We start from the raw sequence: 15,791 nt of genomic DNA on the forward strand, positions 1-15,791 counted from the left end.
GCTATAGTAACTGAACGAGAGAGTAATGTCAAATGAAAGTACAATTGACCAATCATATCTTCCCTCTAAATGGATGGGTTTTATTATTGTGGACTTTATGACAAGTTCCGCCCGCTGTGAAACTTTTTTCTTGTTTCCAGAGCAACAACAATTTCCTGACAACAGCGTGAACTCGCCTTCAAAATAAAAGCATGCCGAATTACACTTAAGACATACAACTGCAACGAGAGTAACAAACACAATGCAATATTATTTTCAATGTCAAAGAACACAAATTGGGTTCACAGGTGTTGTTTTGTGTGGTAGAGGGTCGCTTTCATTGATGCGTTTTGCACCCCGGGCCGTTGTTTTTGATATTCCGCTGAAGAATACGCTGTGACGTAATAACTCTTTTTTTTTCTTCATTTCGAGGGAAGGGGTGGGGGTCAGAGGGCCTAGGTATAAAGCTCACGGCTCGCCACTGGTTTTGAAACATTTTTGTTAATACCTGTCGGCAACCATATGGATGTCTTTCATAAAGCAAGTACTGTGTATACTGCCACATCATCAGCATATTATGCCCTTTGATTTCTCTCATTGGTGTCTCATGATAAACGCAGTCACAACTTTAATATCACTGATATCATTAAGGATTGGCTGTCGAGCGATGGCACGAGTTCATTCATAGCTATAAATGAGATGAGAAACGTTCCTTTTCTTTGCCAGACAAGTAAGTAGATATCAAATAGGGGAACAAAGTTGGAACTGTCTGAAGAAGCTCTTTACAATCTAATTTTAATTATTGCCCAGGCTGGATGATCTAGTCGATTGTACCCACGAAGAGAAAAAGGCCTCAGCCGTTTGTTCTGAATGTTTTGAAGCTTGATTGCTATGAAGGTAGCATCAACGATTGGCACTGGCTCAGTGTTTCATGAGAATCTACTCCAGCTTACACCACCTGTGCCTTTGCTGCTCTGAAAAAAACAAGCTCTAATGTTGATGAATTGAAAAGCTTTGTTGATGTCTCCAACACATGCTGGAAGGAGAACAATGCAATGTCCCGAGCTTATAAAAGGCAAGGATGCAGGATAGAAAAGGCAGTTTGGCGGTGCTTGGGAAATATTCTTGTATCATGGATTGTAGAGCCTGACAGGTTGAGACCATTTGGGGTTTCTTTTATGCTGCAAGGCCTTCTGGGAGAACAGCTGGGTGTGCTGGATGTGTCACTGGACTGCTTCTTTTCCCCTTGAGGGTCGCAGTGGTGGTAGCGGTGGCAGTTGGCGGTGGCTGGGGGAGGGTGGCGCACTTGGACAGTGTGTCTGTAGGGATTGCATCTCTCACACACACACACACACACACTCTCCCTTCTACCGCAACCTCCACCACACCTCCTCCTCCCATTAGAGTGAGTGAGCTCAAGCTGCTGACAGCGGTGACAGGACAGGAGAGGCGATAGGGGAGGGGGTGCTGCTGTTGACGAGGTGTACATCTGTTCTGATCCTCGCCTGTTCTCCAAAGTTTGACGCTGCTGGGATCGGCAGAGGTGGGAAGTAGTGGAGTACAAATACTTTGTGACTGTACTTAAGTGCATTTTTGTGGTATCTGTGGTATTTTTCTGACCGCTTTTTACTTTTACCCTCTTACATTTTGAACACAAATACCTGTACTTTCTACTTCTTACATTTTCATATTGATTTTAACACGATCCGTGTATCCATCATTTCCTGAGGCCTGTACTACGAAGCCGGTTCAACCTAACCTGGATATGTTTGAGTGACCCGGCTTACCCAATCCAAAACAAACGCGCTCTCGCTAAGCGGTCCAACTAGGCTGGTTATCAACTCGGTAACTCAAGCCAGCCGTGCCCTATCTAGTTATGTGCGGGTTCATTTAAAAGGGGCGGGGTTAGCAACATTCGACCAATCACAAACATGGAGAAGCGTACTGACAGCGCAGCGTCATACTTCCTGAATGAAAAGTCAACTATAGTATTAGACATATGAAGAAGTTAAACTTGAAACATCCATGACTTAAACACTTTATCCAGGATCAAAGCCACATAGCTGCACCTGCAAGGTGAATACAGCTGGTAAAATATGTAATAATGATCCGGTTACTTATGTTAACTTGTGGCAGATATTTAAGTAAGCTTTCTTAACGCTAATGTTATAATAGTCAGATTGCGCTGAAGATGGGAGGTGATATTCTATTCATTTTCACGTTCACACAGTCAGTTGATTTTTGTCGGCCGTCTTTCCTGCAACGGCAGTTTTTCTGTATTTCCTTTCTCCTGTAATATGACTTTAGCTTTAAACTCTGCACACGGAGCTCTGATTGGTCAGCAGGCGGTGCTTTCACTGAGTTGATCTCTTATCCTGGAACCTAACCTGCTCCGGACCAGGCTAGCCGTTCAGCATAAGTTACCATGGAGATCTAGCCCGGTAAGAAGTGAACCAGCTTCATAGGACCGGAAACCCAGAGTTTTCCCTGAAGTTAGCTCACTAAGCGAAAATAGTACAGGCCTCTGGTCTTCTCTAAAGAAGAGGGACCAATGAAAACGTTGTCATGTTGCCGTTGTTCAGCATGGAAACATTCGTTAGCTAACAGAGATATTATTGTTCTATTAATATAAAGGAATCCTTTATATTAATAGAACAATAATATCTCTGTTAGCTAACGAATGTTTCCATGCTGAACAACGGCAACATGACAACGTTTTCATTGGTCCCTCTTCTTNCTTTCAGCTCCTCGTAGCTGGACTGATCGAAGATGGATTTGATCGTCTCCAGGAGGTAGTTTCCTCTTTTTCTTTTGACAGATGACAGTCCAATGGTGAGATACTCTGTGAACAAAAATGATATATGATGTAAACAGAGGTTCTTTCAAATCCTTTAGACAAATCAAGGGTCCTTCGTAGTCCAACACAGAGAAGCCCATTCACTAACGAAGACTGTAAAAAGTCATTAAAAGTTATTATGGTAATGTTAACACATTTTTCTCAATTAGAAATATGCATTCCTGTGATATAGTTTCTTTTCTCATCCATTGTGTATTAAACATTAAATTAGAGCTTTGCTCTCAAGGTAAAACTAAATCATGGTACACTTGAACAGAGGGGGGCGTAGTGTTTAATTTCAAGGTAAAAAGGTCTCTGTGGAGCAGTTTTATTTTATTGCAATGCTTTAAAACCCACGTCACAGATTTTTAAGTTTTAGTTCTTCTCCGCTCCTGTTCACAACCGCTGTATGACTCCCCCAAAGATAATGAAAACAGTCAATGTAAATGTCTTTTTAAACAAACACTAAACGTACTCTTGCGGTTCAACGGCGTGCCGGCGAGATAACGATACGTGACATTAATGCTTCCAGAGAAATTGCTCAGGTCTCTGAAGGTGTGCACGTATCGCTCTGAGCTCGACGGGTGGACGGATGTTTCCCTGAGCTGCCTCTTATCTCCTTCCTGGAACACAGCATGAAAAACATTACATTGCATTATTAACAAAGGAGAATAAGAAAACATGTTCAAGTCATTTTTTTGTCATTACTACTGTGAGAACGGGACAGGGAAGTCTACTTGAACATTACAATTTCTACTGTGAATAAATCAAATGGATGGAAGTCTTGTATTTCCTTAAACTTGTCTCCAACATCCTGTACAAACTTGAGACAATATGTGTTTAGACGTTACGGAGCTAACCCTGGATGTTTGGAGACAAAGGGACTCTCAAAGCCCCCTTTGGCAGTTTGCATAGCCGAGTAAATGGACTTGAGAAGAGCACCAGAGTGCTGAAGATGTGAACTACTTCTTAATAATTGAAATAACAAACAAAGCTAATGTACTGCGATCACAACGTTTTGATGGCATCATGAATAAGAAATATATCGCGGGATGATTTCGACTTGGGTCCACGTTATGAACATTTTAAACTAGCTTCTTTTAAAACAAGCTATTACAAAAGGGACGACATGGGATTGGGTAAACAAACACAAGAACACAGTGAGCATATTTGGTTTAATTTGTTCTTCCGACATTAAGAAGGAATACGATACTAAGTTCGTTTAGAAGTCCAATTTGGGAAATGCTTGCTAAAGACAAATACTAACCAGCACGTAGCCATCTTCAATGTAGAGGTTGAGGAAGAGGAGGAAGGTGATGAGGAAGCCGAGGAAGGGGATGGTGGAGCGTTTCCTCAGACACCTCATCTTGTCCAGGGACTTCCACACCAGCCTCATGATGAACACGCTCTCACTGGGATCTGCTTGAGAAGCACATGAGAACAACACATTAACAACACTTGCTTTGAATGTCATCAGCTTGACACGCTGCTAGCCAATAGCCTTTTTTTATCAAGCATCAACACAGGGGTGTCCAAACTACGGCCTGGGGGCCAAATGCGGCCCGTGGGCAATTTTAGCCATTTTAGCAAATAAAAAATATATAATGGAGTACGGCCCACGAGATGAAACTTGTGCTTGTCTTGTACTTCTTAAATATAGATGAAAAAAGATATTACAGAGTATTCAGTTAAAGTTGAAAATGTTTTCTATCAAATCTAAGTTGATAAGAAAAAAGCCCAATAACTAATTTTCACAACACGCTTGAAATAAACCCTTCCTACTTCTCCTTATTATAAGCAATCTGAGGCTTCTGTTTTAAGGAATGAGCTGCTAACAAAATACATGAAGCCCTCTGGAGAGCTGTGTAGGCTGTTGTTTTTCTTAAAGCATATTCACTTATTAAGCATACGTTTTGATTTATTTAGCTGACTTATAAATTAACTTATGAGTCGATATACCTCTAGTGAGTGGCCCAGCCCTTCGTATGTTTTTCTGTATGTGGCCCTCGGTGACAAACGTGTGGACACCCCTGCATCAACAGATTGTGGGAGGATTAATTATAGGACGATACGGCCATGTATGAAGTGATTGGGATATGGGAGGCGTGTGGCGCAGTGGGTTGTGCGTTGGTGTTGGGATCAGGGGGTCACAGGTTCAAACCCCACTGCAGTCAGCATGTCGTTGTGTCCCTGAGACACTTCACCCCAAATTGCTCCTGTGGGGGTTGCCCACAATATTGAGTATGTAAGTTGCTTTGGACAAAAGCGTCTAACAAGTAACATGTAATGTAATTATCTTCAACGAGCATGCTAATTATTTTTCTACGGACTTGTAATGGTGCCTAATAGTGATTTTTTTGTTATCCTTTTTATGGAGAGAGGTGGACCAAATCGGCTGATTGATTCAAATTACTTGCTGTATGAGGAAAGCAAAGGGCACTTCAAGACATAGAGGATATTGACTGACCAAACAATGGATTAATGATGAAAATCAAACGTTGCAAGGCCAATAACAATACAAATATCAACCATTTAACAAATCCCTGCCCTTACTGGTATGTGTAGCTGCTGATGAAGGCTGATTACGTTCTTTATGCAACTAGCTTTCTTTTCTTTGTTGTGAAATTGTTACTTGTTTTTGTTGCACGCCACCATTACTCAAGAGAAAAGCCAATTTTCTATTTCATTTCAGCTCACTTTATTTCAGACTTGTGGTCCGTAGAAGAAAACAAAAAGATATAAAAGGAAAGATATGAGAAGAAAGAGACAAAATAGAGTATAACATTGATTGTTAATTTAATTAATCTTTTGTGGTTTTGCTTGATAAAGCAATGGTTCAGTTTCTCTACTAGTGCAGACGTTTGATGTGGGGAATACATCCCTTCTGGTTTCAAGGTCCTTCAAAGCTTTGATGAAAAAAACTTGAAATTTGAATAAAGCTTTCTTGTAAACAACTCTTTGATGCCTCCTTGATCAATTGAAAATACGCCTATTGTACGCCTCTCTAATATAACGCAATATATTGCAACCTATTTGCATAATATTTTGAGTATAAGTGTCCGACGTATGCTGATATGTAGTTGTAAGTACGTATAGATAGATATATGCTCTTGCTAGGTAATATACATTATATGGGGGTAAACAATAAAGCTACATGTCATTCCCTACTATGTTAGGCACATAAAGCCATACATTGAATGGATGCATATCACTTTATCTTGTCATTTAATTACTCATGAAGTGTTCCCCTGTCCCCAACAGAGATAACATAGAAGAAAATCACAATGTCTTTCAGGTGCTGAGAGCTAAATGCATATCAGGGGGCTTATAAGCAAAGCTATAACATATACAGCTTTGAGGTAGAACATAATTATGTATCAGCCTCGGTCACAACGGGATTGACAACTCCTCACAGCAACTGTACAGCTGAGACTGACTGAAGGGGGAAAAGCAGCAGAAGTAAAAGCCTACAGATGTAACAATGGCGTTGCTCTTTTCTTTGGCAGCAATTAGGCATCAGCGTGCGCTTTTGTTCCACTGCTGCAAAACCCCAGAGGTTCCTAATAGAATACAAACTACCTCTAAGCTCAGTTCAATGACCACACACACACATCGATCACTCGCGCCAGGAGTCAGCCTCACCTGGGATTCGGCTAGTCAATACCTCTTTGTGCACAAAGAAAACTGAATTTAACATACTGTATCCACCCATTGCAGCCTGTTCTGTGCAATTTTCTACCCAGCGAGATTTCATGTGGCCAGTAATTATCTGTAATTTAAAAGAAAATGTTTCTGACTTTACAGTTACAACATGAGCATTACTACATACAGTAAATGTACACATCTGCTTTAGTTGTGAACTACTCATCTTCCTATTATACACACATGCATTTCCAAACATTTGGTCTACCTATGTTGCAAATGTATTATCTTTTCAATTTACACACGGCATCTATTGCACGTCTGTCCGTCCTGGGAGAGGGATCCCTCCTCTGTTGCTCTCCCTGAGGTTTCTCCCATGTTCCCCTTTAAACTGTGGGTTTTCTCTGGAAGTGTTTCCTTGTACGATGTGAGGGTCTAAGGACAGAGGGTCTAAGGACAGAGGGTCTAAGGACAGAGGGTGTCGTATTGTCATACTGACACTCTGTACAAACTGTGAAGTCCACTGAGACAAATGTAACATTTGTGATATTGGGCTATATAAATAAACATTGATTGATACTTAATGGCTTCAGTTGTAGAGTAAAGTCCAACAAATGGTATCGTAAAGTCGTGAACATGATTTCTTATATTCTTTCAATATTGTTGACATTCAATGTCGGCAAGACACAAATCAACAATTTAATTAAATTAAGAATATAGTACACAAAACCACAATGTTGCAGCTAATCAATACTACCATTTGAGATGTTGGATGGCTGACCAGAACATTTTAGATACTCCCCGTTGCCCCCAGAGGCTTCATCGTTTTTTTTACCAATAGTCAATGGGTTCCGAGATTGCCCTCCGTCTAACAATAACACTTCTTCTGATTAAACAGTCTGACGGTTTGAGGGATGAACCAGAGCACAACCTGTTCATTCAAACTTTTGTGACTCTAAATCTTATATACTGTAAGATGACTAAAGCTGACATTCTCGAAATAAAAACATAAGAATCTTAACATTTATCGATTCAAGTCTTTTTTTATCGCTACCAATATATCCAATCTTTCTTTCTTTCTGAGCTTTGTTAACGTTGTGTTCCCAACAGTGTGTCCCTGCAGACAGAATGTCCTGATTACCGAGTACAGGCTACAGCTGAACATGTGGCGTCACCTCCATTACACGTGTGGCGTGTCTACAGTAAATTGCAGTGTTCTGCTGGAGAAAGCTGAGTGCAGCATGATGATGAGAAGAATCATTAGAGGCACTTTGCTGCAATCAGCTGATGGTTCAAGAACAAGAGTCCTCCTGACACCAGGGCTCAGGTAACGCCCGCTTCTCACGCCTGCCTCACTTCCTTCGGTGAGAACTCAGCAGCAGCTCTTTCCTTTTGCACAAACATAAGCTATGTTGAGACTCCTGACCTAGAAAAGAAACACTAAATGGTATTCTTTGTGAGAACCAACGAGGAGAGCTACAATTTAACAACTTTTCTACTTTGTGTAAGAGGTGAGTTGGTCACTCCAATTTGAATTTTGGGTGTCCATTCTGGTGATACAAGACAAAGCAAGGTGCCTTTCTTATTTTCAATAATTCAGTATGGGCTCAGAGCGGGAAGAGGATGAGATGCTCGTCCTGCCAAAGGCACAGCTGGGAAACATGCTCGCTTCTCATACCCTAGATTTAACTGTGACTGAGCTGCATGGCAGAACACCTAAAACACCGTCATCCCTGTTTCCAGTCTCCAGTATATTTTTGGAATGTGCTAGAATAGGTACACGGATGACGGTATGGATCCACAGATGTACTGTATGTGTTGTTGTGTTCATTCTTGTGCCATGAATCCCTAGCAGTGAAATGGACTAAGTGTGTTTTAATGGGTGTGTCATCCTGGCAGTCACACACTCCCGTCAGATGTCCCCAGCACCATTCCAGGACACGGCACACTTCCAGCAGGCTGGGGGCTGTTAAATATCCATTATGCACTGTGTGTGTGAACTGGACCAAATAAACCACACCGCTGCCTCTCTGCTCGCTTACACCCAGCAACACGCTGTGCACTTAACTCGCATCAGCTGTCCGTCCCAAACTCCTCTTGAAAGCCGTGCTCTCAGTAAGAGTTTAAATCCCCTCAGATTGACAAATAGGGAGCTTGGTGGAAACTAAACTGTGACAAAGGCAAAGAGTAGTAGCTCTAAGGACCTCAGAAATGTAATTACATTTTCATTCAGAATCAGAATCAGAATCGTAAACAGGTTTATTGTCAGGTAGGTTCAGACATTCGAGGAATTTGCCTTGATGTCATGGTGCAGACATACAATATGAAACAAGAAATCTAATATAAAACAACCGTAATAGCAATAAAATAAAGCAGTAATTTACATGGGAATAGAATGCCATGAATGAATGAATTCATTCTTGTGACTTAAAGGTGGGGTAGGTAAGTTTGAGAAACCGGCTCGAGATACACTTTTTGTTATATTCCATGGAATGCTCTTAACATCCCGATAGCAATGAATAACTTAAGTGCTTTGACAAAAAATCCATAAAAGAATGTCATCTGTGGAAGCCGTGGCGCTGTAAAAAGCACGACCAATCATCTGAGCCGGCCCGGCTAAATTAACTGGATGGCCTACCTGCCGGTCAGCCTTCCATCTGTGCACAAACTTATCTCGTGCCCTCATTGGTCATGTGCGCGTTCGTGTGTGTTGGAGGAGGGGCTCTGTGAGGAAGTGGCAGATTTTTTCCGGCTGTGTATTTTCAAATTCTAGCGCACTCGAGCTGGTTTCTCCAACATTACCTACCCCACTTTTAAAGTTCAAATCCATCAATATTTCTTATCTATTTCATTTTGGTATATGTCCCTTGTATCTTTTTCATACCATTTTGGATGAAACAAACCCCCACAACCTGCTTGGAGCCAGAAATGTCTTTGATTGTTACTACAGTTGCTCCTGGAAGAGGAAAGGCAGAAAATACGCCCAGAGAGCCTCTAGAAATCCTCTAAGGAAACTATCACCTGGTTCTATCAAACCATCACTTGTGCCTTGGGGTTTGAAAATGGCTCTCAGCTGGAAATCTTCTACCCATCAATCCTTGACGTCACGGAGGGTTATTGTGTTGCTGTGCAGAAAGAGAAGTACACCAGGGAGTGGAAACGAGAAACAAGGGAACTGGAAAATTACGTGAAGAGCTGTGTGTAGACTAGTATCATGAAACAAAGGAAAAATGAGCGCCATTGAATTCAGGGATTGGATTTTTAGGAAAACACATGTACAGTACAGTAATGCTACCATGCATATCCTGCAGAAGTCATATGAAATGGCTTCAATTAATGGTAATCAACAACAATAATGTTTTTAAAATGTCTTTGCAGAGCTCAAATTAGTTTCTTAAATGCGCTTGTTTTTGCTGGCACGTTAGGGCAACACCAAAATACATTTATGAAAAAACTGTAAAATCCCACATTTGATGAATAAATAATTGATCATCATGTAATTATTTCAACACTAGACACTTTATATAAAAGTAGGACCTATTTTCTCTCAGCAACATTTCATTTCTTCTGCGTTCCAGGCAAAAAGTACCTTGGCAAGCTATCTCTGGATTCATCCTCAATGTCCTCCATGCCTCTCTGGCAGCTCGTATGCGATGACTGATCCAGGAATTGTCTTCTTTCCCCCTGCTATACACCCCCTCTCTCTAATGGTGAAATCTGACAGAGGCAGACTTCAAATGGAAAACAAGGAGCTCCCCAGCGAGGAGAAGGCAATTATGGTCTGGCCTGATGTGCAACCTAACGCCAAGAATTCTATATCACAACTAAAACATGAAAAAACGAAACAAAGGGCCTACCATCCCCTTTCCATTTGTAATGGCTTGATTGCTGCCGAGCTGAAGCGATCCTCCTGCATGCCAACAATACCAATATTTGTTTTCAAGTGTTTTGAAAGGGGAGCGAGGAGCAGAGAAAATGGAAAAAGGGTAAGGATGGAGCACGGTGGCACTGACATGCATCAGACGTGAGTCGACTTCCACACTCATTTCACATCCCATCTTCTCAAGGTTGCTCCTTTTTAAAAGATGTTTTCACAAGGATGCCTTCGGAGAACACGTAGCAGGAGTAACCCCGGAAAAATATAATCAGAAGCATTCTGAATAGATTGCGTTTTCAGATAAATGTTTGTATACAGTAAAGTCGTAATGAATTCATTCATTTGAATGCCGCCAGGGAGCAGAGAAAGGCAGAATAATGAAGAAAAGATTTGAAATAGGAAAGTTCTCCTTTGGGAATCTAAGGTACACACACAATCGAGTCCCTCCATGTGTTATTCAGGAATCAAAATAACCTCTTAACAAACACTTTTCTTGCCTTCTTGAATCAACTCTCAACTTTCCATTTAGGACACAGCGTTTTCAAAATGTGAAGCTGCGTTCCTGTAATGGGAAAACCTAGATGGGAAACTCATTGAGAATAAGAAAAGGGGAAAAGATGAATAAAATGTGTAGCAGAAAGCAATTCTCCCTCATTTCATCTTGTTATCTGTTTTACATTATTTCCCCTGGGTATCCTGCACCTTGCAGATATACAGCTCTGCACAAATAATCAATTAAACCTGCAGATTCGCAGGGATTCAGCAGTTGCTTTGTGTCAGGCCTTTAGCCACTTTCAATGGATTTTCCGTCTCGATAAAAAGCCTAGAGTAACAAAGGCTTTTGTTGATAACAAAATTGAGGCGCAGAGCTGAATAATAAATCCCTTTATTATGAAATGGTTGTTTTGTTAATAATTCAAATTGGTCAAACAGTTTACCAATTACTAAATTATAACAGCGTGCCAGACAAAGGAATCTATCATCTACAAAGACTTAGCGACCCTTGTCAGACATCCACGCCCCTTATAGAAACATGAAAATGATCTTAATTATGGGGATGCAATGGGGAATTGTCAGTGGGGGTGTTATCAACATACTGTGTGGTAAATGAAAGCCGGAAAGCTGTGTTACTAGGGGATCCACCATGTCATTCCCATCAGCCATGTGTCACAACAGCCAATCATGGTTGAGGTGGGATCTCGTCTCTACAAAAGCAGTCTTCATATTATTCAAGGCAACAACACAAACTCTTATTTTGCTCACTTTCTTGCTTGTAATCTGTCAAGTGTTTTTTCTGATTATTAAATAGTCCACAGACCTGGCGTGCTTTACAGATCCCAGCTGCATCAAACTTCAGAGGACAGGCGGTTTCACCGAGGATCAGAACAGATGTTCTCCTCGTCAACAGCAGCAGCATCGCCAGAGATGGCAAAGGTACACCGATCCTTTACTCAAGTAGCAGTACAGATACTCGTGTTTAAAAATACTCTGGTAAAGTACTGACTAAACTTCTTTACTCAAGTAAAAGTAAGGAAGTATGGGCTTTGAAATGTACTTAAGTAAAAAGTACCCATAACTAGCAGCTGTTTTAAAGAATAACTGACCTCCCTTTATATTAATAGAACATTAANGTGACGACCCACTTTGATTCATTCAAACATTCGAAAATGCTTTCTGCTGCTGCGGACAAGAAAGCCAAACAACTCACGTTCACGAGGCATCAACCTCCAAAACCCTTTCGAGGGCTACAAGAAACGAAGTGAGTAGCCTACAAGATTGAAGCTGCAGATAACGAACGAGTAAATGAAAACAGAATGAGGCGGAGAAGTCTGTGTGTGTGTGTGTGTGTGTGTGTGCGTGCGTGAGATTAAAATAGCCCAATTGCTTTTACAATAAATAAACATTGAATGTGTTTAATTGAATAGTAAAGGGGTTTAACGTTAGTGGCAGGTTGTGTGTGAGAGAGAATAAATAAGACAGCCCAATATTTAAAAAAATATTTAGCATATTTCGCAACTTTCCGCATATTTCGCAACTTCCCGCAGTTTCACCGCATAAAATCACATAAAACCCCGCATGTTTTATCGCATAATCAAGGATTTTTGCCCCGCGTTTTTCTGGAGGGTCTAATTACCCACAAGAGCAAATGCGGGTAAAGTGTCTTGCCCAAGGACACAACGGCCTGACGCAGTGGCGGCCGAGGCGGGATTCGAACTGGAGTTCACCAACGCCCCTTGATCTGATGACCAACGCTCTAACCACTGCGCCAAAACCACCCCCGACCGCCCACCTTAGTTAATAGTTCAAAATTAGCTCAATTCCAGAGGAGCATTTTCAGATTTGACTACTTTTACTTCAAACTAAGTGCATTTTCCTGTGTAGACTTAAATACTTTCATACCTTAATGAATACTTTCATAATTTGCATATAAATAACCCTGTGACCTTAAGAAGGCTTTGTTTTTCTCCCATGCCTCCATAGTGAATCAAGAACAAAGAAAAGATACATTTAAATAATTGGGGTTGCTTTTTCAAACAGCAAAAATACATCAATAAGCTCTCACACAACTCAAGCAGTAAAATAATAATCAATCATCAAAGCACAAATGCAGGGTAACACCGGGTGAAACAAACTACCTTTGACTGGGTGTTCTTGTCATTTGTTTTTCAGGAGGCAGAGAAGAGACAGCTGGGAGAGACGCTGATGCATGCTGGGAACTCAGAGAGATACGTGCACACCTTCAGGGATCTGTCCAACTTCTCCGGGACCATCAACGTGACGTATCGCTACCTCGCAGGAATCCCTCTGCCTCGCAAAAGTCAGTATTTCTACCGCAGATATACTACTTCCTTTTGCCTGTATGTTCCCAACTAACTTAGAAAATACACAATACTCTTTATTCGATAAGTATTTCATTAACTCAAAAGTGTCCACTAAGAGGCTACCATACCATGTGGTTAGTTTATATACATTTATGATCAGCATCATTCAAAAGTAAAACAAAAGCACGACACAAGGTTCAACAACAGAAAGACAAACTTTGAAAAAATGACACTTTTGAGAAATATAAACTAAAACATGAAGACAGATTAAGACTAAGACATATTTGAAAGAAAACATATGATAATAAAAGATGAAACACTTAAACAGATGAGTTATACATGGAGGATTCAAATCAAATCGATGTTCAATTGCCGTATCGCCCAGCTTCACCTTTTGTTCACAGTTTCGTTTCAAAATGAAGTAACTAAAGTCATGTTGATCTTCACAGAGTATCTCACCATCGGTTTGTCGTCTGTGAAGAGGAAAAAGGGAAACTACCTCCTGGAGACGATCAAATCCATCTTCGATCAGTCCAGCTACGAGGAGCTGAAAGAGATCGTGGTGGTGGTCCACCTGGCAGACTTCGACCTGGCCTGGTGTGAGAACCTGGTGCAGGAGATCACCAGGAAGTTTGCACACCACATCATAGCGGGACGCCTGCTGGTGATCCAGGCCCCGGAGGAGTACTACCCCTCTCTGGACGGGCTGAAGAGGAACTACAACGACCCGGAGGACCGCGTCCGGTTCCGCTCCAAGCAGAACGTGGACTACGCTTTCCTCCTCAACTTCTGCACCAACCTGTCTCACTTCTACATGATGCTGGAGGACGACGTGCGCTGCTCCAGGAACTTCCTGACGGGGCTGAAGAAGGTGATCACCTCCAGAGAAGGGTCCTACTGGGTGATGCTGGAGTTCTCCAAGCTGGGCTACATCGGGAAGCTGTACCACTCCAGAGACCTGCCCCGCCTGGCTCACTTCCTGCTCATGTTCTACCAGGAGATGCCCTGCGACTGGCTGCTCATCCACTTCAGGGGTCTGCTGGCCCAGAAGGACGTGATCCGCTTCAAGCCCTCGCTGTTCCAGCACATGGGCTACTACTCGTCCTACAAAGGAGCGGAGAACAAGCTGAAGGACGACGACTTTGAGGAAGACTCCATCGACATTCCTGACAACCCTCCTGCCAGCCTTTACACAAACATCAACGTGTTTGAGAACTACGACGCCACCAAGGCTTACAGCACTGTGGACGAGTACTTCTGGGGGAAGCCTCCGTGCACGGGGGATTTCTTTGTCATAGTCTTTAATAAATCTACCAAAATTAGTAAAATCAAGATTGTCACTGGTTCTGATGACCGTCAAAATGACATTCTCCACCACGGAGCGCTGGAGGTAGGAGAGAAACTAGTAGGAACTAAAAAAGGGAAACAGTGTTCCTCTTATATCACATTGGGGGAGTTTAAAAATGGCAACATTGAGGTTCAAGACGTAGACCACAAAATTGCCTTTGACATTGAGTGTGTTCGTATTGTGGTGACAGCCAGTCAGAAAGAATGGCTCATTATTAGAAGTATAAGTTTATGGACTACACAACCCCCCAGCCAATAAGGACTGTACACAAAGACTCTTAGTATCTCATAGAGGTAAATGTTTTTGTTATTATTATTTACTAATTTATGTATTTCCAGGTTTATTTATTAATTTTGTATGTATTTATTGATACTCATTTTGATTGCAAATCACTATAGTTTTTTATACCTGCAAGTTGTTATCTTAGTGGAGCATCTTCCCAGTCAGGACTGTTCAGCTGACCTCAGAGTATTCATGAACGTGTTTACTTATTTCAGATTTTGATAGCCTTGTTAAATATAGGGCTGGGCGATAATTCAGGGGTGTGTTTGACCAACTTTAAGGGATATCATATCCATAAAATGTAATATTCTTCTGTACAAATCCAGTGAATCCAACAATGAGTTCATTACTCAGAAGTACCTCCCTAGTCTAAAGTTGGATATATCTTATTCCTCTGTGCCATAGAGCTCCATTGTTTTCGAAAAGCCATTAAAGTCATTGAGCCATACTGTTTCATTGGATGGCATGTTGCAGTACTTCATTACAATAAACTTGGGCACTGTAGTTCATTTCGAGTCAATCCCTCTTACACCGTCCTGCTGCTGTAAATACTCACTAGAGCACCAAACGTGTAATAATCCACAGCTGAAAATTGTTTTTAAAGATTTATGTTTTCAGTAGGAATAAAGGAGGTCGGGGCTGAGGTCCATATGCAGGGTAGGAAAGTCAAAAACTACTGTAAGATACATTACATGTCACTTGTTAGATGCTTTTATCCAAAGCCACTTACATACTCAATACTGTGGACAATTGCTCCCAATTGTGGGAGCAATTTGGGGTGAAGTGTCTCAGGGACACGACGACATGCTGGGTGTTTCTCAATCGCGAGGATGCTGGCTTGGTAGTCGCGTACTTCCAAGTCACTTCCTTCAGAAACGAAGCAAGTATACTTCCAAGCCATGGCTTCGGAAAACGAAGAAGAATGGAACAGGCTAACAAGTGTGCCACTCTCTAACGGTTTCAACATAAACTGTACCGAAAATAAATACCTCACGATGTCTATCT

General features: G+C 41.5%; 2 protein-coding genes across 2 annotated transcripts; one reads left to right on the forward strand and one right to left on the reverse strand.

Annotated features, from left to right (window-relative positions):
* Positions 1–1,155: 1,155 nt before the first annotated feature.
* LOC104945385 (alpha-1,3-mannosyl-glycoprotein 4-beta-N-acetylglucosaminyltransferase C-like) lies at positions 1,156–11,751 on the reverse strand. Its single transcript, XM_010771047.1, has 5 exons — positions 11,667–11,751; positions 4,083–4,234; positions 3,291–3,438; positions 2,691–2,821; positions 1,156–1,266 (listed from the first exon to the last, which is right to left on the reverse strand). The coding sequence occupies exons 1-5, from the start codon at positions 11,749–11,751 to the stop codon at positions 1,156–1,158; spliced, it is 627 nt and encodes a 208-aa protein (XP_010769349.1).
* Positions 11,752–11,759: 8 nt separating this feature from the next.
* On the forward strand, positions 11,760–15,514 carry LOC104945386 (alpha-1,3-mannosyl-glycoprotein 4-beta-N-acetylglucosaminyltransferase C-like). The gene is made up of 3 exons (XM_010771048.1): positions 11,760–11,768; positions 13,005–13,152; positions 13,606–15,514. The coding sequence occupies exons 1-3, from the start codon at positions 11,760–11,762 to the stop codon at positions 14,760–14,762; spliced, it is 1,314 nt and encodes a 437-aa protein (XP_010769350.1). The 3' UTR covers positions 14,763–15,514.
* Positions 15,515–15,791: the final 277 nt, after the last annotated feature.

Source organism: Notothenia coriiceps, unplaced genomic scaffold, assembly GCF_000735185.1.
Source record: "Notothenia coriiceps isolate Sejong01 unplaced genomic scaffold, NC01 NC01_scaffold00009597, whole genome shotgun sequence".
NCBI lineage: Eukaryota > Metazoa > Chordata > Actinopteri > Perciformes > Nototheniidae > Notothenia > Notothenia coriiceps.